At 61.1% G+C, this 23,655-nt stretch overlaps 1 protein-coding gene across 14 annotated transcripts in view; it reads left to right on the top strand.

Moving 5' to 3' along the window:
- TSC2 (tuberous sclerosis 2) overlaps positions 12-23,655 on the top strand; it is a 36,656-nt gene continuing 13,012 nt past the window's right edge. For 12 of the 14 annotated variants that reach the window (XR_002342449.1, XM_021086778.1, XM_021086777.1 and 9 more), the window contains exons 1-22: positions 32-136; positions 700-866; positions 2,439-2,525; positions 4,236-4,346; positions 5,070-5,214; positions 6,202-6,319; positions 7,104-7,152; positions 7,511-7,636; positions 7,830-7,903; positions 8,899-9,025; positions 10,651-10,794; positions 12,063-12,200; positions 12,653-12,756; positions 13,093-13,174; positions 14,281-14,436; positions 15,351-15,467; positions 17,803-17,925; positions 18,684-18,790; positions 18,984-19,134; positions 20,391-20,513; positions 20,982-21,116; positions 22,678-22,867. Coding sequence is in view for 13 of the 14 variants with exons in the window: in XM_021086778.1 (XP_020942437.1) it covers positions 729-866; positions 2,439-2,525; positions 4,236-4,346; positions 5,070-5,214; positions 6,202-6,319; positions 7,104-7,152; positions 7,511-7,636; positions 7,830-7,903; positions 8,899-9,025; positions 10,651-10,794; positions 12,063-12,200; positions 12,653-12,756; positions 13,093-13,174; positions 14,281-14,436; positions 15,351-15,467; positions 17,803-17,925; positions 18,684-18,790; positions 18,984-19,134; positions 20,391-20,513; positions 20,982-21,116; positions 22,678-22,867 (2,545 nt within the window). In the remaining variant the exon portion in view is untranslated. Of the gene's footprint in view, positions 137-699; positions 867-2,438; positions 2,526-4,235; positions 4,347-5,069; positions 5,215-6,201; positions 6,320-7,103; positions 7,153-7,510; positions 7,637-7,829; positions 7,904-8,898; positions 9,026-10,650; positions 10,795-12,062; positions 12,201-12,652; positions 12,757-13,092; positions 13,175-14,280; positions 14,437-15,350; positions 15,468-17,802; positions 17,926-18,683; positions 18,791-18,983; positions 19,135-20,390; positions 20,514-20,981; positions 21,117-22,677; positions 22,868-23,655 lie in introns of all 14 variants that reach the window. The other 2 variants (XM_003354670.4, XM_003354671.4) reach the window with 1 other exon arrangement.

Raw genomic sequence — 23,655 nt, 5'->3', positions numbered from 1 at the left:
GCAAGCCCCGCGGAGGCCCGCGGCACCCTCCCGCTGCCGGAAGTGCGGGTCTCGCTTCCGGCGACAGCTTGGGGCGTGGGGGTGTGTTGGGTTCTCCGTGCCGGGGCTGCCCGGCGCGCGGAGGGAGCGCCGAGTGGTGAGTGGCTCGCGGCCTCCCGTCCGCTGGTGCCAGCTCTGACCGGGCGGCGGGGGGGTGGCTGGCCCCGAGGAGGCAGCTGGGAGGGCCGCCTCTCCGGGCCTGCTCGGTGCTGAGGCGGCGGGGGCGGACCCCGCAGGGTCCGGCCCGGCCCTCGGCAGCGCCCACCGCAGCTTGCGCCTGGAGCTCCAAGTGTTCCTTGGTTTTCAGTCATGGCGGGTGCGACGGGGGTCTCTGTTGTCGGCGTCCCCTAGCAGTCCTCCCTCACGTGGGGAGAAGAAAAATGGCAAACGTCAGGGCTCCCTGGACCCCACGGCGGCCGCCCCCGCCCCCAGTTCCCCTCGCTCACTCGGTGCACCGAGTTGGGCGGCGCGGGCCGGCCGCCTGGCATTTCCCAGGTCCCTTTCTGTGCGGCGACCGGGCTGTAGTTGAGGCCTCCCAGGGCCTGTGGGTGGAAAGGCCGTGCCCACCTGGGACCTGGGCCTCCCGGGCGGCTGGAGGTCCGCAGCGGGACAGGTAGGTGGAGATGTCGCTGAGGCCTCCGTGCGCCATTCTCCCCACAGAGGAGGCCTCTGGTGCGTCCCTGCCCAGCATGGCCAAGCCGACTGGCAAAGATTCAGGCCTGAAGGAGAAGTTCAAGATTCTCCTGGGACTGGGCACTTCAAGGCCAAACCCCCGGTCCGCAGAGGGCAAACAGACGGAGTTTATCATCACGGCGGAAATCCTGAGAGTGAGTGAGCTGCCTGTATCTTCTCTGCTAGCTTCGTGGGCGGTGCAGGCGAAGGTGGGGTGGGTCTGTCACCAGGGCCTGTGATGACCATCTGTGGGGTTGGCTGTCCCCAGGAACACGGTGACGTGCATCTCGCTCTGGAGACTAAGGAGGTCATTCTTGGTGACTTGGTGCAGCTTGGTCGAGTTTTATTAAAAGGTTGATGTGAGCGAATCTGTTTTGCTGCATCTGACCCAAGCACTAGAGTGGCCACCGGTGATGAGGGTTATGGCCAGATGTGTTTTGTTTTGTTTTTTTGTTTTTTAGGGCTGCAGCTGTGGCATATGGAAGTTTCCAAGCTAGGGGTGGAATTGTAGCTACAGCTGCCGGCCTGCACCGCAGCCGAAGCCGTGCCAGATTTGAGCAGCATCTGCGACCTATACCACAGCTCGTGGCAACCCTAGATCCTTAACCCACTGAGCGAGGCCAGGGATTGAACCCAAGTCCTCATAGATACTAATTGGATTTGTTTCTGCTGTGCTACAATGGGAATTCCTGGCCCCGTGTTAACTGGTAATCAGTGAGTTCCTGGGAGTGGTTAAGTCTTCACTCTTTTGCCGGGGTTGTAATCGCCCTACGGCATGCCTATGTGGCGCTTTGCCCATTAACAGCATTGGATTTTTGCACTTGTAAAGTAATGCTCTTCAGCTGGTGAAAGTCTAAACAAAACTTGATACATCCGTATGGTGGAGTATTGTTTTGCAAAAAGGGGATAAAGAAATAATACATGTAACAGCACAGATGAGCTTTGAAAACATTATACTAAGTGAAAGAAGCTGATTTAAAAGGCCCACGTTGGAGTTCCCGTCGTGGCTCAGTGGTTAATGAACCCGGCTAGTACCCAGGAGGATGGGAGTTCCATCCCTGGCCTCGCTCAGTGGGTTAAGGATCCGGTGTTGCCATCAGCTGTGGGGCAGGGAGACGAGATGGGAAGGGAATGCCAACGAGCATAAAGCTTCCTTCTCAGGTGATGCAGGTGTTCTGAAATCAGTGGACCTGGTTGCAGGCACTGTGAATATACTATAAAGTGGGTCATACAGTCATTAACGTGGTAAATTGTACGACACGTGAATTTTCTTTGCGAGGGCACAGGTGTGGCACATGGAGGTTCCCAGCCTAGGGGTCGAATCATAGCTACAGCTGCTGGCCTACACCACAGCCACAGCCGCGCAGATCTGAGCTGCATCTGTGACCTACACAGCAGCTCGAGGCAATACTGGATTCTCCACTCACTGAGCGAGGCCAGGGATCGAATCCGCATTCTCCCAGATACTAGCTGGGTTCATTTTCACTGAGCCACACCGGGAACTCCCGCCACGTGAGTTTCATCTCAGTAAAAAGTGCAGCTAAGGAAACAAAGCGGTCTCTTCTCGCTCCGCTAAGGTGGAGTTCTGAACGCTGGCGATTCCCGGAGGACTTGCTGGGGCTCTCCCGGCGGGGAATGCAGGGCCGTTCTTAGAGTGCTCCGTGCCCGGCAGGTGAGGGGACCTGTTGCCTGAGCACCAGTCCCCGTTCCTCCTTCCATCTCTCCAGGAACTGAGTGTTGAATGTGGCCTCAACAATCGCATCCGGATGATAGGACAGATCTGCGAGGTTGCCAGAACCAAAAAGTTTGAAGAGGTAGGTGTTTCTCAGACGAGTGACTGAAAGGAGTCCCCTGAGCTGTTTTTATTTTTATTTTTTTTGTCGTCTTTTGTCTTTTAGGCTGCACCCGCGGCACACGGAGATTCCCAGGCTAGAGGTCCCACTGGAGTGGTAGCCGCCAGCCTCCGCCACAGCCACAGCAGTGCCAGATCTGAGCCATGTTTGGGATCTGCTTCACAGCTCATGGCAGCGCTGGATCCTTAACCCACTGAGTGAGGCCAGGGATCGAACCCGTGTCCTCATGGATGCTAGTCGAGTTCGTTAACCACTGAACCATGCCGGGAACTCCCACAGGAGCTGATTTCAAGGCTGATTTGGCTTTTTATAGGAGCAGGGTTGACAGCTAACTTTGCTCATGAACTGATGCACACCACTTTATAGGGAGTTAGTGATGGGGAAGCTTCTAGAAAGGTCTGAGCTCAGCCCTGAGAGGCCAGTGACAGGTGGAGGTGGGCAGCAAGGGGCCTAGGCCCTCAGCAGATCCCCAGAGGGTTTGGCAGTGCCTTGTGGAAACGCACGCCCGCTTGTCCTCCCACGCAGGAAGGCGAGGGGGGTATGTCGGGAGCAGGTGTGGGCTCACAGGAGCCGGTCCAAGCGCACCTGTCTCTGTCCTTCTGGGGGAGGTGACAGGTGAGTGCGGAAAGCAGCCTCGCAGACCTGGGTATGTTTGTTTCGGGCGGGTGCTTCCAGGCTCTCCCTGACATCCTGTGGTCAGAGTGGGATGTCGCCCTCGGGGTTCCTGGAGGGCTCCGCTCTCGCTTTGCCACGCTCGTGTGCGAGTGACACAGGAGGAGGCGTGGATGTCCTACCTGGCCGATTCAGAGCCTCCGCCGGTCTTCTGCCATCACCGGGGAGAGATGCGAGACTAGGCGTCTGCGTTCCCGCAGTTGTCCAGGAACCCGGAGAGGGGAGCCGTGGCCAAGCCGCCACCGTGTGACGAGGCCGACAGGCCTGAGGGGCCGGGATGGTCCACGGCTTCTGTGTGCGTGTGGCTTTGGCTGCATCCGTAGCGGTGTTGTGAACGGGGCAGAGGAGGTGAAAGTCCCAGCGTGTCTGGGGTTGGTCGGACAGCGTCTGAGACATTTTAGTTCCCTTCTTGAGAAAGTGCGAGTGGTCTGCAGAACATGACTGCAGGGGTCAGGGCTGGTTCCCATGGAGAAGGGACCGTGCCAGGAGAGGACCCGGCTCCCTCTGGGCAGGGCGGACCTGGAGACAGATTCGGAAGCCGGCAGAGTTGCTTGCAGGTCAAGCCGGCCAGCAGAGGTGGCATCGGGGTGTGGTGCCCAGCGGCCGAGGCTGGTTTCTTCACACAGAGAGAGCCAAGCTCTGGATTTCTGGGTTGGCCACAGGCCTGGGGAGCGCAGCGGTGTCTCTGGTTCTGAGACTTCCGGTGACTTCCCTGACCACCCCCCCCCCCCCCCGAGACTGAGCAAGCTCTAGGGGGCGCCCTGCTGATCTCTGGGGGCGGTCAGGACAGCCCCTGGCCTGCCTGCTCTCACCCTGCCTAGGCCTGTGGCCTGGTCAAAGGGACCCGTGAGGAAGCTTGGAGCTTGGTCACTGTGGGCTGTGATGGGGACATGGGATGTGGGCTTGAGAGGGGCGGGTTCTGCTCTGTCCTTTGCCTGGGGAACTGCCCTCAGGTGGAGGGGCCGGCACGCTGACCACCGTCCCTTCTTCTCCGGGCAGCATGCAGTGGAAGCGCTCTGGAAGGCCGTCTCAGACTTGCTGCAGCCAGAGCGGCCGCCAGAGGCCCGGCACGCAGTGCTGGCTCTGCTGAAGGCCATCGTGCAGGGACAGGTAGGGGCACGTGCCACATTTGCACTCTTGTCTCTGGTGAGGGCCCAGGCGCAGGTCTGCCGGATCCTGGGGGCTCTGCAGCCGGACTGCCTGTGTGGGCACCCTGGTGTCCCCCCTCGTCTCTCCGTGACCCTGGGCAAGGCCCTGGAGCTTCCTGAGCCCGAACCCGCTCTCTTCTCAAGTGCCAGTGCTGCTCGCGCCTTTTTCTCCGGGGCATGTTGGGGTAGACGAGGCAGTTCACGCGAAATGTGACCTGGCACCTGGCATGAGCGGGCCGTTGCGGTCTTGCTCTCATGGGCCTCCTTGCCCTCGCCGTGGGCTTCTGCCCCTGGCTCTCTGTGCCCAGCCCTGCTGGTCTCTGCTGTTCCTGCAACGCACCCATTTCCTCTCCCTCCCCCCAGCTGCTCAGAGGCGGAGCACTTGTTTTTTGAGTACCTGGCGAGGGTGGGGCCGCCTTTTCCCCTGGCGTGTGCCCGCCCCTCTTTCCACAGAAGGGGGCATAGTAGGTGTTCTGTGCACTGCTCAGCCGCTGCCCAGTGCGTCTCATCCGTACCCCGTAGGTCCCTCATGGCCACTTGCTGCGGGCAGGAGAGAGGGCCCCAGGCCTGGGAGTCCTGGAGCCCAGGGCACTTCGTGGACTTCATACAGCTGCTCGGGATCCTCGGGTGGGCTGGGGCTGGTCCTGGCGGGACTGCTGACCCTGACCCTGTGGTTTTGTCTCAGGGGGACCGCTTGGGCATCCTCAGGGCCCTCTTCTTTAAGGCCATCAAGGATTACCCCTCTCACGAAGACCTCCACGAGAGGCTGGAGGTTTTCAAGGCGCTCACGGACAACGGGAGGCACATCAACTACTTGGAAGAAGACCTGGGTGAGTGCCACCTTGGGTGTGAGGTTTCTCCGGCCTTGGCGATCAGGTTTAGCTTGGGGTGGGGAGGCACCCCTCTGGGGCCCAGAGGGAGTACGGCAGCTCTCAGAGTTGGCCTGTGGAGGGCGCCACAACACAGGTATGCTTCTCTGTGTGCAGCCCGGATCAGCCCCTGGGATCTCCTAGGGTGCTTGTTAAAAATGCAGAGTCCTGGGCTTTATCCCAGATCTGCTGGCGCTGAGCCTCTGAGGAGCGGGGCCTAGATGTGCCTCTCGGGCGGGCAGGAGGTGGTCCGAGTCGTGTGGTTGGCAGAGCGTGCTATGGAGCCAGGCGTCCGTCAGGCTGGGTCTTGTCCAGAGTGCCCTGAGGTTTCGGGGGGCCCGGCTTCCCTGCGCTGCCTTCCGTACCCTTTTCCTGACTAATCTGCCTCCCAGCCCTTCCCTTTGCTGGCCGTCCCCCCTGTTGTTCTGCGGGTATGAGATTCTGTGTCATTGCTGTGGGGAGAAGAGGAAGAAGTGACCTGGACTTGGGCCCTGCTGTCCTGCGCTCAGAAGGGCCTCATCTGCCGCTCGGCCTCCAGGCCAGGTGCTGAGTGACGCCGGGCTCAGGTTTTTGTGCAGATTGGTTGGCTGGCAGCCAAGCCTGGCTTGTGTCTCTGGAGAGATCAGCTGTGGGCATGGACTCCTCCTGGACCCTCGCCCCGGAGCTTGCACCTCCGCAGCAGGGTCAGGCCTCCCTGAGCATCAGGTGCTCAGACACTGCTCCTGCCCCAGCCCCGACTCCTCGAGGCATCCTGGGAGCTGGTGAATCCCAGTGTCCAGGACGTGCTGACCTGCTCGGGCTCCAGCCGGGCCTCCGCGGGCCCCCACCCCGGCCTCCCCTCGTTCTGTGGGGCCCAATGACGAGGTCTCCAGCTGCGAGTGGGCCTGGGACGCCTTGTCCTGGGGAGCAGGCGAGTGGGAAGGACGCTGCCCTCCTCTTCTCTCCTAGCCGAGTTTGTCCTGCAGTGGATGGACGTCGGCCTGACCTCCGAGTTCCTTCTGGTGCTCGTGAACTTGGTGAAGTTCAACAGCTGTTACCTTGACGAGTACATCGCATCCATGGTCCAGTAAGAGACGCACTTCAGTACTGAGCACAGTCCCGCTGTTTTGTGGGTGCACGTGAGCTCCATGGGGTGAATGAAGGTGTTAGACCATCACATGAGGGGAGGCGTTGGAAGTGGCCAGAGCCCCCTTTCGCTTAAGTTGGTCTTTTGATGATTGACCTAGTGTTTACCCGCAACAGATGCGACATCTCACCTGATGGTTTTTTTCTTCTTTTTCTCCTGCACCCACGGCACACGGCAGTGTCTGGGCCAGGGAGAGAATCAGAGCCGCGGCTGCTCCCTTACTCCATCCTTACCTCCTGTGCCACAGCGGGAACCCCCAGCTGATTTTTTTTTCCATTTTTTCATCACTTGCCGTCATTTGTTCGAAACCCTCTGAACCGCTGTGGGGTCCTGGTCTTGTTGGTGCTGCACACCCAGCGCTGAGCCGTGTAGGGGCAGGGAGCGTCAAGGAACAGAGCCACTCTGTTTTTTTGCTTTTAGGGCCGCACCCGAGGCACATGGAGGTTCCCAGGGTAGGGGTTGAGTCAGAGCTGCAGCCGCTGGCCTACTCCATAGCCATAGCCATGCCAGATCCGAGCCGTGTCTGTGACCTTCACCACAGCTCACGGCAATGCTGGATCCCTAACCCACTGATGGAGGCCAGGGATCGAACCCGTAACCTCATGGTTTCTAGTCGGATTCGTTTCCGCTGCGCCACAACGGGAACTCCAATGAGGCACTTTGGTTGCCTTTGAAGAGTGACCCAAAAGTGAGACGTCTTTGCTGACTGTGCTTCCTCCCACAGCATGATCTGCCTGCTCTGCGTCCAGACCGTGTCCTCCGTGGACATAGAGGTCAGTAGCTGCGCCTCTGCGGGACGGTACCTTTCAGCCTCCGTCCAGGCAGGCTGGGTGGCGTAGCCCCGGAGACTTTGGGCCCTGGTGGCATCAAGCCCTCTGCTGCTCTTCTCTGCCAGGCCTCTCTGAGCCTCAGGACTCTGTCCCCTAAGTAAGGGGCAGTTGGATGCCATCTGTTGTGGGGTCGTAGTTCACGACGGGACGAGCCCCTGCCACTGGGACATAGGAGTGCCTCCCGGATGCTCGCTCACTCTTGCGGGTCCAGGAAGGCCGCTTAGGCAGAGGGGAGGGGCGGTGATCAGTGCCCGGAGAAGGGTGAGAGGAGGCTGTGGGCGTCAGCTCCCTGGCCCCGCAGGTCTCTCTGCAGGTGCTGGACGCTGTGGTCTGCTACAACTGCCTGCCGGCGGAGAGCCTCCCCCTCTTCATTGTCACACTTTGCCGCACCATCAACGTCAAGGAGCTCTGCGAGCCGTGCTGGAAGGTGGGCACTGAACTGTCACCTGCGGAGTCCTTCCTGTGGCGGTGGGGGGGCCCTAAGCCAGGCCAGGGCGAGGGCCGGCTTGTCTTTAGTGCCTGGCATCTGCGTTCTGGAGCGGCCCGCCCTGCCCGTCTGGCGCCCGGGGCCCTGGTCTCGCACCTGCCGGTCTGTCCTGATGATGCGTCTTGCTTCCCAGCTGATGCGTAATCTCCTGGGCACCCACCTGGGCCACAGCGCCATCTACCACATGTGCCGCCTCATGGAGGACAGGCAAGTGCGGCGGCGGGCACCCGGGGAGCCCAGGGGGTGGTCGGTGGCCACGAGGTGGCGTCGAGGAGGGTCAGTGTGTGGGCTCTTGCCCAGCTCGGGCTGCCCGGGTGCTCCCTCCGTGGGGCTGCTCCAGAAGCAGGCCCTGGGCCTCCTGGTCGCCTCTCCTTCTGCTGCTGCCAGTAGAGTCGCAATGTTCGCATCTGAGCTCTTGACCCTCCCTCAGGCCTCCTCCCGTGGGGCTGCCTCTCCAGACCCCTGTCCCGAGGCCCTTGCCTCCCACAGCCAGACTGTCGCAGGTTGTGTTGCTTGTGCCGGGGTGGCTCCTCTGTCCTCACCTGCCAGCTCCCACCTCCTCCCTGCCCTCCTGCACGCCCTCTCGGCCTCCTGAAGTCCGCTCCCCCACAGCAGCTGTGCACCCCTTTCCCAGCACGGATCTGACCATCCCTTTGGCTCGGAGCCGCCCTGGCTCCTTGCGCCGTTGGGATAAAAACCGGAGGGCAGTGAGGCTCCCATTCCTCCAGCCTCCCTTCTGCCGCTCTCCGTTCTGCCACCCACCTTTCGTCTTGTTGGGCGTCCTTCCGCCTGGGTCCAGGCTCCCCAGGTGCTCTTGACCTGTCGTGTGGTAGGTTCCTGATGCCCTGAGCAGGTTGACCTCGTACCCCGTGGTTTCCCTCCTCAGCTGTGGGCTCAGCTGGAACCTTGGCCTTCACTGCGCCATCCTCTGGTTCACACCTGTGCCTCCTGGGCTTCAGCGCCGCGGGCCAAGGGCCTTCGCTCTTTGGCCTCTGCGCCCTGGCGTCTAGCGTGGCTCCTTGGTAGGCAGGGATGCCTGCTGAGCGAATGTGTGAATGAGTCAGGTGGTTGCTGCTGAGCCCGCGTCCCCAGCTTCGCTGCTGCCTCGCCAGCACAGGGACCTTGGGGGAGGCGGCAGGAGCCCGGGCTGAGGCTGGGCCGGGCCCCGCTCACTCCCTGTCTTCCTGGGGACGTGCTTTCAGGGCCTTCATGGAAGACGCCCCGCTGCTGCGGGGAGCCGTGTTCTTTGTGGGCATGGCTCTGTGGGGAGCCCACCGGCTCTATTCGCTCAGGAACTCCCCGACGTCGGTGTTGCCGTCCTTCTATGAGGTAACCCGGAGGCCGTGCCGCTGGGGGCGGGGGCGGGGGCGGGCGCGTCTGCTGTGGGCTGAGGTGGCGGGTCCACTCACCTGCTTTGCGAGCAGGGATCTGACGTGGGCTTTGGAAGGTTTTATTCACAAGTGAACGTTATTTTATTTATTTTATTTTTTGACTTTTTAGGGCCACACCGACGGCATATGGGGGTTCCTAGGCTAGGGGTCCAATCAGAGCTGTAGCTCCCAGCCTACACCACAGCCACAGCCACGGCCACTCCACATCCAAGCCGTGTTTGCAGCCTACACCACAGCTCCTGGCAATGCTGGATCCCCAACCCGCTGAGGGGGGCAGGGATTAAACCATGTCCTCATGGACACTAGTCGGATTCATTTCTTTTTTTTTTTTTTTTTTGTCTTTTGTCTTTTGTTGTTGTTGTTGTTGCTATTTCTTGGGCCGCTCCTGCGGCATATGGAGGTTCCCAGCCTAGGGGTCCAATCGGAGCTGTAGCCACCAGCCTATGCCAGAGCCACAGCAACTCGGGATCCGAGCCGCATCTGCAACCTACACCACAGCTCACGACAACGCCGGATCGTTAACCCACTGAGCAAGGGCAGGGACCGAACCCGCGACCTCATGGTTCCTAGTCGGATTCGTTAACCACTGCGCCACGACGGGAACTCCTCGGATTCATTTCTGATGAGCCCCAACGGGAACTCCTGGAGCACTTTCTTCCTTTTTTTTTTTTTTTTTTGTCTTTTTAGGGCCGCACTCACGGCATATGGAAGTTTCCAGGCTAGGGGTCAAATTGGAGCTACAGCTGCCAGCCTACACCACAGCTTATGGCAACGCCAGATCCCTAACCCACTGAACAAGGCCAGGGATCGAACCTGCATCCTCATGGTTACTAGTCAGATTTGTTTTCGCTGAGCCATGGTGGGAAGTCCTTGGAGTACTTTGTTTGCATGTTTTCGTGTTGCTCTCAGGGCCCCTGTTGAGCTAGGGCGGTCACACCATCCTTAGCTTACCAGAGGAGCAGCCGAGCCTGGTCCTGTCCCGGTTCCACACGGCGTCCGGTCCCGGTCCTTCTGCCACACTCCACCTCCTGGCCAGTGGGGGGAGTGCTCTCTGCGCACTGCCTGCCTCAGGGTAGCTTTCAGGTTCCCTGGGCCAGGATGCCAGGGGCCCAAAATTTGAAGGGAATGGTCTGGCTCCATCAGGCCTTTTGGAGCCAGGAACCACATTTCTGGGCTCCTAAGATAGCACCTCTTTTTTTTTTTTTTTTTTTAATTAGGGCTGCACCTGGGGCATACGGAGGTTCCCAGGCTTGGGGTTGAATCGGAGCTATAGCTGCCGGCCTACACCACAGCCACAGCAACTCAGGATCCGAGCTGTGTCTGCGACCTACACCATAGCTCATGGCAATGCTGGGTCCTTTAAACCACTGAGCGAGGCCAGGGATCGAACCTGTGTCCTCATGGATGCGGGTCAGATTCGTTCACCCCTGAGCCATGATGGGACCTCTGAGAGAGCGCGCGTGTGGCCTGCGGGACGTGTGGGAGCGAGGCATCTTCCGCTAGGCTCCCAGGGTGGTGTGCTGGGTTCTCTGACCGCTGCGGGGCCCGGGGCCCCTGTTCCAGGCCATGACCTGTCCGAACGAGGTGGTGTCCTACGAGATCGTCCTGTCCATAACCCGACTCATCAAGAAGTACCGGCGGGAGCTCCAGGCCGTGACCTGGGACGTCCTGCTGAACATCATTGAACGCCTGCTCCAGCAGCTCCAGGTGAGGTGGGCGAGAAGGCCGGGGGCGCAGGGGGGACCACGGGGCTGTCCTCTGATGGTTCTCAGTGGTGTTGACTCACCATCCCCGAAGACGGCCGTTTCCCCCAAACCCACTCCATCAGCTGGAGCAGAAATGCCTAGTAGGTGACTAGCCCAGTGACACGTGAGGCCCTGCAGATGGACCCTGAAGACAGTTCCCAAAGGGTCCCCAGGGCCAACGGTGACGTGCTGTAAGTTTGGGGGATGGCATTGACCATAGCAGGGAGGACGTGCCGGTGCAGGGGCTGCAGGGGAGACGAGGCCCCGTCAGGCTCGGGGCGGCGCGTCTGAACACCGGGGTGGGCAGTGTGAAGGCAGCCAGGCCTGTGCTCCACCCTCCAGACAGGGAAGACTGCAAAGAAGTGAACACACTTCCAGTTTCACTGAAGGAGCTCAGAGGTTGCCACTCACTCTAACAAGTAAAGAGCTGAGCACACGAAAAAATCGGTAACTCTTCTTAGATCCGTAAGAGAAATGAGGCCACAGGATAGCTCCCCTCAAAATTGGAAAGACTGAGAAGAAAATACAGGGAATCACAGATCACCAGAGCAGAAATTCACAAGCTGACACCTCCACGAGAACCAACGCCACGGCTGACTGGCCGAAATTGTAACATACAAATTGCTGGAGGCTCAAGAGTGGAGAATTCTGACAAACATTGGAGAAAAGTCCTCTGTAGGCCAGGATGAGAGGAGGAATCACTCTGAAATATAGCAACACCCTCTGGTCTTCTTAAGTTCTACTGTCAAGAGAAACTGTTACACCAGAGCGTAACCCGCGGGGTTTTATCAGAGCCGAACTGACCTGGAGGAAGGAAAATAGCCAACCTTCCATCTGGGAGAAGAGAATAGTCAGTGCTAGGCCCCTCTAGCCATCATGTTCCACCAAGAAAGGAAAAGTGGGGAAAGGGGAGGGGACCAAGCAACACGTGTGATGTTTTGAGGAGGGCTGGGGGTTGGTAGTGCCTGTGCCCTCGTCCCCTGGGGAAGGCTGCTGGGCCAGGCCCTTGTCGCTCACAGCGGGTCAGGTAGTGCTTTGTCTTGGAGTGACGGGCTGGGAGCAAACTCCAGAAGGCCCGTGGCAGTCTGTGGCGTGGGCATAGTCACGGCTCCTGGAGTTGCCCGTGGAAACCCCGCCTGGCGGGAGGGCCCGGGGGTGTCTGGACTCGGCTCCTTTGAGCTGCGGACTCATGCCAAGTGCCTCGTGTGTAACTGCATCTTGGCGTTTCAGAGCCTGGACAGTCCGGAACTCACAGCCATCGTCCACGACCTGCTGACCACAGTGGAGGAGCTGTGTGATCAGAACGAGTTCCATGGCTCTCAGGAGAGATACTTCGAGCTCGTTGAGAGATATGCGGACCAGAGGCCTGTAAGCCCACCCCTCCGGCTCTGCGGGGCCTCGGGCTCAGGCGAGAGGCTGGACTAGGTTGGGTTCCTGGCGGGGGCTGCTCAGCTCCGGGAGGCCTGGCTGAGTGGGTCTGGAGTGAAGACCAGGGCTGGCTTCTCCACAGAGTTTGTGCTCCTGCGGGGAAATCTGCGGGCATCGGCAAGCTGAAAGCACGTGTGTTTGCGGCGAGGGGTGACAGCACAGCCCGCCCGTCCCCTTCCTCTGCCTGTGCTGAGGGAGGTCCTGGTTGGCGCCCCAGGTGGCAGGTGGTCCTGGCGCCAGAGACGCTCAGCCTGATGCAGGCCCTTTCTTGTGTGGGCTCCCTCCGGGGACCTCGGCATGGCTGGTCTCCTGGGCCAGCAGCGTGGGGCAGCGTTTACAAGCAGCCCTCTGGAGGGGCAGCTCGCTAACCCCAGGTCTTTGTCTTTTGGCAGGAGTCCTCACTCCTAAATTTAATAACCTACAGGGCCCAGTCCATCCATCCGGCCAAGGATGGCTGGATTCACAACCTGCAGCTGCTGATGGAGCGATTCTTCAGGTAGGACTTCTCCGGAGGCCTGCCTGTCCCTGTGACTGTCTTGCAGGCCGGGTCCGGGACACTGAGCCGGCACCTTTCTCTCTGATTTGCGAAAGCGACTGTTCTCACTGAGCAGGAAAAGTGTGTTTTCCAGGAGCGCAGAGTCCTCTAAGGCCTCTGCCCCTTTGCCCAGTTCCGGGTCTGGTTTTTGCCGAGCTGGGCCCCGGGCAGGGGGAATCTGGGTGAGGTGGGTGGGTCTACGGGCAGGTTCCCCCGGGAAGCCAGGGGAGCCGGGGCCCGGTGGGGGCTAGACTGGCGCAGTGTCCTGCGTAGCCCCAGCTGGTTCCCTACCCCCAGGAATGAGGCGCGCAGCGCTGTGCGGATCAAGGTACTGGACGTCCTGTCCTTCGTGTTGCTCATCAACAAACAGTTCTACGAGGTGCGTGTCCGCCATGGCCTGGAGCCCCTGCCAGTGGCTGCCAGGGCTGGGCTGGTGGGTGCGGCTCGCCCCTGCCGGCCTGCAGCCTCCTGGGGTCAGCCTGCTGGAGCCCCTGGGGGGCCTGCTTTCTCAGCAGGCTCTGTTTCCACCTTCCCTCCTTCCCTCCCCGCCTTCCCTCCCTCCCTCCCCCTTCCCCCCTCCATCCCCCCTCCGGTCTCCTCTCCCTCCCTCATTTCCCCCCTCCTCCCTTCCCTCCCTCCCTCCACCTCTCTCTTCCTTTCTCCTTCATTCACTCCTCCCTTCCTTCCCTCCCTCCCTCCCTCCACGCCCTCGGCCAGTCCTGTGGCTGCGTCCAGGAGGGTGCCATCCCTGCCCTCAGGAAACGTCTTGCCCAGGCCTTTTTGTGACCACACTCCCCCTGTAACCTGGCGGAGGGCGTGGAGGGAGGGAGGGAAGCCGGCTGGCCTGGCCTGGTCCGTGGGGTGGCTCCAGGCCCTGCCTGTCTCTGCTGCCTCTCTCTCCCTCTGCTCCATCCTCCGCGAGGTCTGTGCTGAGAGCTGCCTTCGGGCTCCGCGTGTCTCCCCATGCTTCCCGGCGGCCCCGCCAGGATCTCCCCTCCTGCCCTCTCCGCAGGCAGCCATCCTTTGCCCTGCCTCTCTGTCCTGGGAGTCCGCTCTCCTTCGGGGTCCAGCTTAGCACTGCGTCTTTCAGGAAGCTCTCCTGGGGCCCTCGTGGTGGGGGGCCCTCGTCCTGCTTTCTGGGAAGGTGCCCGGCGTGTTGCCTGGTCACAGGGTCCCTGTGCTGTAGGGACGAGCTCTCCCTGCCCCCGGCGTGTGCACAGAGGCGCCTTCACATCAGATCCTTCTTCCCTGTGACCTTGAGTGACAGAGTGAGTGGGGACCTCACTGCTGCATCACGTCTGAGTGGGGCCTGTGGGTCTGTGCCCCAGCTGGACCACCGTCTTGCTGCCATTGTTCTCCTGAGCCAGGGGGCCCTGCAGGGTGCCCTAGAAGGGCCCTCGCCCGCCCCTTCTGCGGGTGGTCCCCTGGCTGGAGGATGGCGTTCCCTGGCAATTGCTCACCCCCGCGCCCTCGTGCCTGCTGCAGGAGGAGCTCATCAACTCGGTGGTCATCTCACAGCTCTCCCACATCCCCGAGGACAGAGACCACCAGGTCCGAAAGCTTGCCACCCAGCTGCTGGTGGACCTGGCCGAAGGCTGCCACACCCACCACTTCAACAGCCTGCTGGACATCATTGAGAAGGTGAGGGCCGCTTGCGTCTGGGGCCTGGGCTGCCAGTGGGGCCGCTCTTTGTGGCCACGCTCAGGGGGCAGCGGTGTTCTTTGGACCCGCTGTCTCTGTTCTCTGCAGAGTGACGGCCTGGTCTCTTAGAGACGCGGCTTCCCTCCCAGCAAAGGCGGGCGGCTGCACTGTGTCCTGCTGCCTGGGCTCTGGTGTCAGCAAAGGAGGCCGGCTTCGGGAGGGGTTTGGGGCCACCGTTCTTCCGCACAGCCAGCAACTTCTCATTAAAAGAAACACGCTATTTGAAATGCGTCGCAGGTTTTGAACCAGGCCTTGGGTCGAGTGGGCCTCTCCTTTTGAGAAAAAAAGGAGAAGGTGTTTGCTGATAGAAAACATTGGGTCTACTATTTATTCACTGCCTCACGGAGCCCAAAGCTGCGAATTTACTTAGTTATTTGATTGTTTTTTGCTTCTTAGGGCCACACCCACGGCATAGGGAGGCTCCCAGGGTAGGGGTGGAATCAGAACTGCAGCAGCCGGCCTGCGCCACAGCCACAGCTGCATGGGATCTGAGCCGCATCTGTGATCTACAGCACAGCTCACGGCAACACCGGATCCTTAACCCACTGAGCAAGGGCAGGGATCGAACCCGCATCCTCATGAATACTAGTCGGGTTCATAACCGCTGAGCCGTGATAGGAACTCCCCAAAGCTAGGGATTAATTTAAATAGAGGTCTTTTGGAGTTCCCACTGTGGTGCAGTGGCAGGACGCAGGTTCAATCCCAGGTTGGTACAGCAGGCTAAGGATCTGGTGTTGCCGCGGCTGTGGCGAGGGTCACAGCTCTGGCTCGGACCCGCCCCCTGGCTTGGGGATGTCCGCGTGCTGCGAGGCAGCCGCAAGGTTAATGAGTGGGTAGAGGCCTTCTCTCCGTAGGTGATTGCCCGCTCCCTCTCGCCACCCCCCGAGCTGGAGGAGAGGGACGTGGCGGCGTACTCGGCCTCCTTGGAGGACGTGAAGACAGCGGTCCTGGGGCTCCTGGTCATCCTGCAGGTGGGCCTCTGCTCTGTGGGGGGTGACGACCAGCGTGTCTCGTGCGAGTGCTGCCCTTTGGGCCTCGTCTCCAAGGAGATGCGGCACTCCCTGAGGGGAAGAGTGTGTCGGGTGCGGTCCTCGCTGTCCCAGCGGGGCTCAGAGCTCTTCGCAGGGTGGGTGCGGCCCAGCCAGAGCTGATCTGTGCCAGAACCAGCCCCTCAGCTCCAACCACAGCCGCCGAGATGGGAAGGGCTGCCGTCCATTCTGGCCCCACGGTTGTGCCGTCTTTTTTAAAGGACAGCTTTATTGAGATGCAGTTCACACACCGCCCAGATCCCCGTTGGAAGCCTAGGGATCCGTGGTTTGTCTGGTACTCACAGGGTTGCACCGCTGTCATGAAAACCACTCGTCACCCTGAGCGACTCCAGGCCTATGAGCGGTCCCTCCCATCCACCCCTCTGTACCCCCGCCCTTGGCGATCACGGATACGCTTTCCATCTACTAGGAAACGTTTTTCTTCTTTCTTTTGGGTTCACCTGTAGCGTGTTCAAGTTCCTGGATCAGAGATTGAAGCCATGTCCAGCAGTGACCTGAGCCATTGCAGTGACAATGCTGGATCCTTTATGCACTGCTCCATAAGGGAACTCCATCTCTATGAATTTGCTTATTCTGGGCATTTCTTTCTTTTTTCTTTTTCTTTTTTTGTATTTTTTGTTTTCTGGGGCCGCACCTGCGGCATATGGAGGCTCCCAGGCTAGGGGTCCAATCGGAGCTACAGCTGCCGGCCTCCACTACAGCCATGGCAACGCCAGATCCGAGCCGTGTCTGCGACCTACACCACAGCTCACGGCAACGCCGGATCCTTAACCCACTGAGCGAGGTCGCTGGGTGTTGAATCCGCGTCCTCATGGATACTAACCAGATTCGTTTCTGCTGCACCGCAACGGGAACTCCCTGATCTGGGCATTTCGTGGAAACGGAACCGTGCTTGTGTGACCTTTTGTGTCTGGCGTTTGTCATTGAGCATCGTGTCTTCAGGGGTTGTCCGTGCTGCGTGCGTGCTGGTGCACAGCACAAGGTTCCTGCCTTTCTACGACTGGTGTTTTCCCATCGGGATAGACCGTGTTTTGCTTGTCCGTTCATCAGTTGACGGACACTCAGGTCCTTTCCCCTTTTTGGCTGTGGGGCGTTCATGCTGCGGTGAACACTCACGTTTCTGTGTGGGCGTGTGTTTCATCTCCCTTGGAGGTTCACCTGGGTCAGGGGATGATCCTGTTTAATCGGTGGAGTGGCTGCCATACCGGTTTCACAGTCTGTTCCATCTCGCCCCCCAGCAGTGGTGGCTGAGGTTCCGGTTCCTCCATGTCCTCCCCCACACTCCTTGTGTTCTGTGTTTTCATTATTGCCACGGTAATAGGTGTGAAATCTTGTGGGGTTTTTTTTTGGCCACACCGTGGCATGCAGAGGTTCTCAGCCACGGCATCGCAGTGACAGCGCCAGATCCTTAACCCGCTGTGCCGCAAGGGAACTCATGAAATCGCGTGGCCTTGATTTGCCTTTTCCTGGGTATTAATGACGAGCGCCTTTTCCTGTACCAACTGGCCGTTTGTGCACCTCTGGAGAGGAACGGGTGGGCAGAGCAGCGGCTGCCGAGTCCTCTCTGTTCTCTTGGCGTCGCTTGTGCCTTGCCAGGCGTGGAAAGCTGGCTTTTACACTGAACCAAGGAGGCGCAGCTTTGTGGATCCTTCTTTCTTGAAAAAGAATAACAGCGATGCATTTTTTTAAGCGCTCACTGCTCTCCTCCAAGGCTCCAAGGCCAACCCCCAAAACCAAGGTTGCTGGCAGCACCGAGGGCTCTTAGACCTGCTCCCCAGTCTTGTGTGTCCGAGAGGTGCCCTTGACCTTGCAGAGGTCAGGTGGCAGGGGCTGGCAGGGGGATGGCAGCTCACCTCCCCTCACGGAGCACACCTGGTGCCTGGCTCTGCCCCGGCTCCTCCCGCTTCGCCTCGTGGCGTCAAGGAGGTGCCCTGTCAGTGTACAGGGATCTCTGGTCCTGTTGCCACGAAGTGCGCCCGTGGGGGAACCCCGTGATTTATTCACCGACTCCCTGTGCATGATGTGGTCTTTTGATTTTTTGCAAAGACTGAGGGATGAGGCCTGTGAACAAACCCCTGGGATGAAGCCCCGGAGTGTAGTTGGTGCCCTGAAGGTTTTAAACATTTTCAAGATGGGTGGGTGCTGCCCGTTACCTCCACAGAGCTCACCCTGGTGCCTCTGCCCAGGCACCAAGGTGCTGACGCCCTGGCTGTGTCTCGGCCCCTGCCCCACGGTGACCAGCACTCTCTCTCCGCAGACCAAGCTCTACGCCCTGCCCGCCAGCCACGCCATGCGCGTGTATGAGACGCTCGTCAGCCACCTCCAGCTCCACTACAAGCACAGTTACACCCTGCCCATCGCCAGCAGCATCCGGCTGCAGGTAGGACGGGGCCTGCCAGGCACTTGGCCATGGCTGCCTTTCAGGGCTGGCCGTGGTGGGTTCCCTGGGGTGCCCAGCAACTGCATTGGGCTTGGAGATGCAGTGACCACAGGCTGGGGAGGTGGCAGGTGGCCCCAGCTGTCGCTGTGGCTGCACCAGGACATGCTGCTTTTTCTTTGGCCTGCAGTGCCTCTCAGTCCTGTGGTGGCTCCCGGGTGGGGGGCAGAGAGGGGGAATCGTGCCAACTTCCAAGGGGCATATGGCTCCTTGCTCCTGATGCTGCAGGCTGTCGGTGGCCAGTAGCAGTGGTTTGCGCTTCCACTGTGGGAGCTGGCGCCAGGTTGAGCAGAGGTCACTGCAGTGGAAGCCCTGGTCCCTTCCAGAGCGTCTGCCCAAGACGGGGCAGCCCTCTGTCATTGAGGGAGTCGGCTGAACGACGGGTCGTTAGTTGGGGGATGTGAAGGCGTCCTGAGCAGAGCTCTGCTTTCTGTACCCAGGGCCACACAGTGCTGCCTGGCCAGCGTGTGAGACGTCTACTCCTGCCCACCCTGTCATCACGGGTGTGGGAGCGTCTGGGCCTCCCAGGGCTTTGAGGGAGGAGGCCGAGGGGGCCCGCGCCTCCCCGCCTGGCACCACCATCTGCGCGGTGAAGTTGGGGCGTGTGTGCCGTTAGCAGGCAGCCTTTTCTGAGCCGTGTTGGTCTGCGCGGCCCACCAGGCGCCGTCCTGCTCTGTTGGTCATGCCCTCTCCCTCTGCAGGCCTTCGACTTCCTGCTGATGCTGCGGGCCGATTCCTTGCACCGCCTCGGGCTGCCCAACAAGGACGGGGTTGTGAGGTTCAGCCCCTACTGCCTCTGTGACTACGTGTATGTGGGGCCGCGCCTTCCCCTGTCCCTGGCTCTCGGGCGGGGGTGGAGGGGCCTGCCCTGACTGCCCGTGCCTGAGAGCAGGTCCCCGCAGAGCCTGACGGCAGCTGGCTGGCGGCTCGGAGCCTGCGTCTGCCCCCAGCCTGGTGGAGCGGGGGCCTTGGCCTCAGTGCTTCCTTCCTCGGTCCCATAGGGAGCCGGAGAGAGGCTCTGAGAAGAAGGCCAGTGGTCCCCTGTCACCTCCCACCGGGCCACCTGGCCCAGTGCCCACAGGCCCCACCGTGCGGCTGGGCTCGCTGCCCTACTCCCTGCTCTTCCGTGTCCTTCTGCAGTGTTTGAAGCAGGTGAGACAGCCGGTCCCTCTGGCTGCGTTGGGTCAGACGGAGCCGCGACAGGTGCTGCCCAGGGGGGCACAGCTCCTTCCCTGCATTGGCCATATCAGGAGGGTCACAGCTCGTTTCCAGGCTGTCGCCCCAAGGTTCCACAGTGGCCCTGGAGCCGTGCACTGCACACCTGCTGTGTGCTGCGCCTCCTGAAGCTGGCTGTGCAGCCTTGGAGACATGCCTGCCTCCAGGAGGTGGTTTTGGTGCAGAGGTGACGTGTACAGACAGATACAGAAAGTGGGGCGTGCCTCAGAAGGAGGCACCCACAGGCTGTGTGGGATGGAAAGGGGGTGCATGAGGGGGGCAGGTCATCTTCCAGCGGCAGGAGGGAGCAAAGGCGGAAAGCAGAGTAGGTTCCCCACTGTAGGGGACGGAGCTGGGATGAGACCCGGAGGTGGTGCCCGAGGCGGGAGGACAGGGGGCGGCAGGGGCTCCCCAGGGAGAAGCGCTGGAGAGAGAGGCAGAGTTTCAGCTTCTGTGTCACCCGGCCTGGATCTGGGATTGGGACTCTTGGCCACGGGTGTGGTTTATAGGCAGGGGTCACCCCACGGGAGACTGGGTGGGCTCTCGGGATGGTCACAACCCCGTGCGTGTTGCTGTGGCCCCCGGGGTGACTCTGGACCCAGGGTGACTCGGGACCCGTGGACCGTCGAGAGAATCCCCGCACCTTTTCCCTTAAGCCAGTTCCGCAGCCTCTTTTCTTTTCTTTTCTTTTTTTTTTTTTTTTGTCTTTTTGCCATTTCTTGGGCCGCTCCTGCGGCATATGGAGGTTCCCAGGCTAGGGGTCCAATCGGAGCTGTAGCTGCCAGCCTACGCCAGAGCCACAGCAACTGGGGATCGGAGCCGCATCTGCGACCTGCACCACAGCTCACGGCAACACCGGATCGTTAACCCACTGAGCAAGGGCAGGGACCGAACCTGCAACCTCATGGTTCCTAGTCGGATTCGTTAACCACTGCGCCACGATGGGAATTCCCATAGCCTCTTTTCTGAGCCGTCTTGCGTCTGGGCCCCTTGGGTCCAGGGCCCCCAGCGGAGGTGGGGAGGGCAAGGCCGTGGGGAGGGGGGGCCGGGTGTGCACAAGCTCCGCCCCCCAGAGGAGAGGCGTGTGGGCGGCCGGCTTCCAGGTGAAGCAGGGACCACGGGAGAAGGGGAGGGCGGCTGGGATCCTCGCTGCTGTGCCGGCTGTGCCGACCCTGCGTCCCCTCGTCCGGCAGGAGACGGACTGGAAGGTGCTCCGGCTGGTGCTCAGCAAGCTGCCCGAGTCGCTCCGCTACAAGGTCCTCACCTTCACGTCGCCCTGCAGCGTGGACCAGCTGTCGGCCGCCCTCTGCTCCATGGTGCGCCCTCTGCCCCGCCCCGCGCCGCTCGCCCTGGGTCTGGGGGCCTCAGCTCCTGCACTGAGGCCTGCGAGGCCAACCCCAGAGCCGTGGTCCTCTCTGCAGTGTGGCCCGTCCTGTCTGCAGTGTGGATGGCGCCTCCGGGCCTCTGTGCTCCCACCCTGGCTCTCGGCTCTCGGGTTGGAGGGCTGTGTGGAGTTGTGACTCCTTCCCTCCTGCTCCTCCTCCTCCTTCCGGGCTCCCGAGACATGGGTTCCGTCTTCTGTCTCCCCAGTAGCTCAGGGTGGGATCCTTTGCTTCTCTGGAAAGGCAGGCAGATGGCGGGCCGCAGAAGGAAGTAGGAAGGTCTCGGGACTTTGCATCCCTTTTCCTGCTCGGCTGCATTCTCAGAGCTCTCCTGGTGTCCCCCGGCCACCCCATGTGACCTGGCAGCCAGGGAGGACTTCACATCTGGGCCTTGGTTGTTAGCTTTCAGGCCCCAAGACCCTTGAGCGGCTCCGAGGCACCCCGGAAGGGTTTTCCAGAACCGACCTGCATCTCGCTGTGGTTCCCGTGCTGACGGCATTAATCTCGTACCATAACTACTTGGACAAAACCAGACAGGTACCCCACGGGAAGGGGTGGTTGAGCTTTGAAAGCTCGGCCCCTGGGATGTTTGTTTCAGCCAGATGGCCCAACAGCTTCCTCATAGCCTGGGTGGCTGTGAGGCCAGGGGCTTTGCTTCCCCGTGCAGCCACGGCTCAGCCTGAGAGCGCAGACGTTTGAACTCACTGGGGCTCCTCGGTTCTCTTCCCAGGGGGCGGGGAGGTGGGCTTAATGCAGGACCTGGGTGCCTCTCCACCAGCAGCACCGTGTTCTTTCTGAGGGGCACTGCCTGGCTTGTCCTTGCTACAGCTTGGGATGGGTGCTACATTGCTGGGCAGAGCTGGGCCTGTTTTTCGGGGCAGGGCGGTTGGGCCTAGGGCCTCCCACTTCGTCTGCCTCCATGGCATCATCAGGTGCACAAGAGCTCGCCCAGTCATTTCTTTTTCTTTTTCTTTTTTTTTTTTTGTCATTTCAGGGCTGCACCCACGGCATATGGAGGTTCCCAGGCTAAGGGTCTAATTGGCCGACCTACGCCACAGCTCATGGCAGTGCCGGATCGTTTACCTGCTGAGCGAGGCCAGGGATCAAACCGTATCCTCACGCCTAGCAGTCACACTCATTCCCCCTGTGCTCCAGCGGGAGCTCCTTGCCCAGTGTGTCTGTTCTGTTCCACACCGCTGGGTGAGAGGCCTGCAGTGAGCTGTCACCTTTACTCTCTCTCTCTTTCAAATTCCTGACCCTTTTTTTTGTCACTTTGCCCTCACTGATACTGGAACAGAAGTCTTGGGGAGGTCGGGTGGCCCCCTTGGGGTCATGGCTAGGCAGGGGGACTGGACTCAGATTGGGCCCTGAGCCCGTGCTCCTGATCAAAGTGCTGCCGGGGACTCTCGACGCCTCATCACCTGCCAGAGCCCCGACTGCTGGAGTGAGCCTGGCTGCGGCTGCTCTGCGGCCTGGCCTGGTTCTCACCGGCTGAGCTCCCGAGGGGTGGCCAGCCCTACGGGGCCGACGTTTCCCTGAGAACCCTGGAGGCCCAGAGTCTGAGGGACGGGACTGGCTACAGAACATCAGAACCATCCACAGGGGCTTACGCCACCAGGTGCTTTTCGGTGGCCTGAGCCGGCCCTTGTCTCCTGCTGGGCACAGCCACTCTGCCGTCCTGAGGCACTCTGCCCACGGGTGGTGGAGGGCTGGTGGCCTTGCTGTGTTAGGCAGCGTCTCCCCTTGCAATAAGGCCAATTAGTTGAGGATTCCAGAACCAAGGGGTGAGGGGCCCATGGCGTCCTGGCTCCAGGGTGGCCTCCAGGGTGGGCAGGGGAGCCGGGCCCCGGCCCGTGTGGGCCTGTGGGGAGGCATGGAAAGCCCTTGGCTCGAGCAGCCCTCCTGTCCAGTGGGCTCAGGTGGGCTCAGCTGCTGGTGGCTCTGCTGCTTCGGCCCTCAGAGGCCTGGGCGGTGGCACGCAACCTCCTATTCCAGAACCTTCTGGAGTGGGGGAGGGGAGACAAGCATGGCTGTTCGGGGGGGCAGAGGCCGGGGCGCAGAGGGCGGCCCTGGTCTGAGGCGTCTGTGCGGCCCACAGCGGGAGATGGTGTACTGCCTGGAGCAAGGCCTCATCTACCGCTGCGCCAGCCAGTGTGTGGTGGCGCTGGCCGTCTGCAGCGTGGAGATGCCGGATGTCATCATCAAGGCGCTGCCTGTCCTGGTGGTGAAGCTCACGCACATCTCGGCCACGGCCAGCATGGCCGTCCCGCTCCTCGAGTTCCTGTCCAGTAAGCATCTCTGGCTTCGCCTGGGTGCCTCTGGGGGTGCGTGCGAGCGGGCTGGGGCCGACCCCCGCGCCAGGGCTGCGCCTTGCCCGAAAGAACCCCTGGGACCTCCCTCTGGCTGCGGGGAGGCCGCCCGAGGGCACCTGGGACCTGCCGCCCTCTGCTGCCTCAGGGCCTTGGTGCCCCCGCCCTGTGCTGTGAACGCGCTCCTTCCTGACCTCTCCCTCCAGGGTCCGTGTGGATGCGCGGAAGTCTCCGTGGCCTGAGCTGGTGCCTGTCCTCGGCCTGGCTCTCGGAGCCTCCCTGCAGCACAGTTCAGAGGGGCCTTACTCGCCCAGGAGCGTGGGGTGCCACGCGCGCCCTTCCTTCCCAGACCTTGTGCCCACCTGGCCCTCTGCAGGCCTGCAGGCATGTGGGCAGCAGGAGCAGGCAGTGCTTTACCCCCGTGAAGGGCCACATGTGGCCTCAACCACGTGTTCTTTGTGTTTACACCCTTTCGAACACGTGGAGACTGTTGTTGGCTCCTGGGTCGTGAGATGGGGCCACAGGCGGGCGTTAGCCTGGGGACTGTAGTTTCCCAGCCCCTGGAGCAGAGAGTGGAGGCTCGGGGGTGGGCGAAGGTCATGTCCGGGTAGGCGGTTACCTTGCCTCCTCTGCCGCCCGCTCTGGTCAGAGTGGCTGCACTGGCTTTCGGAAACACCACGGGGAAGTTCCCCGTGTGCTGCAGCAGCAACAAACGAGTGTCCATGAGGATGCGGGTTCAATCCCTGGCCTTGCTCAGTGGGTTGGGG

Source organism: Sus scrofa, chromosome 3 (genome assembly GCF_000003025.6).
Source record: "Sus scrofa isolate TJ Tabasco breed Duroc chromosome 3, Sscrofa11.1, whole genome shotgun sequence".
NCBI lineage: Eukaryota > Metazoa > Chordata > Mammalia > Artiodactyla > Suidae > Sus > Sus scrofa.
Note: the sequence above shows the minus strand (reverse complement) of the source record. Positions and strands in the feature narration are given on the sequence as shown.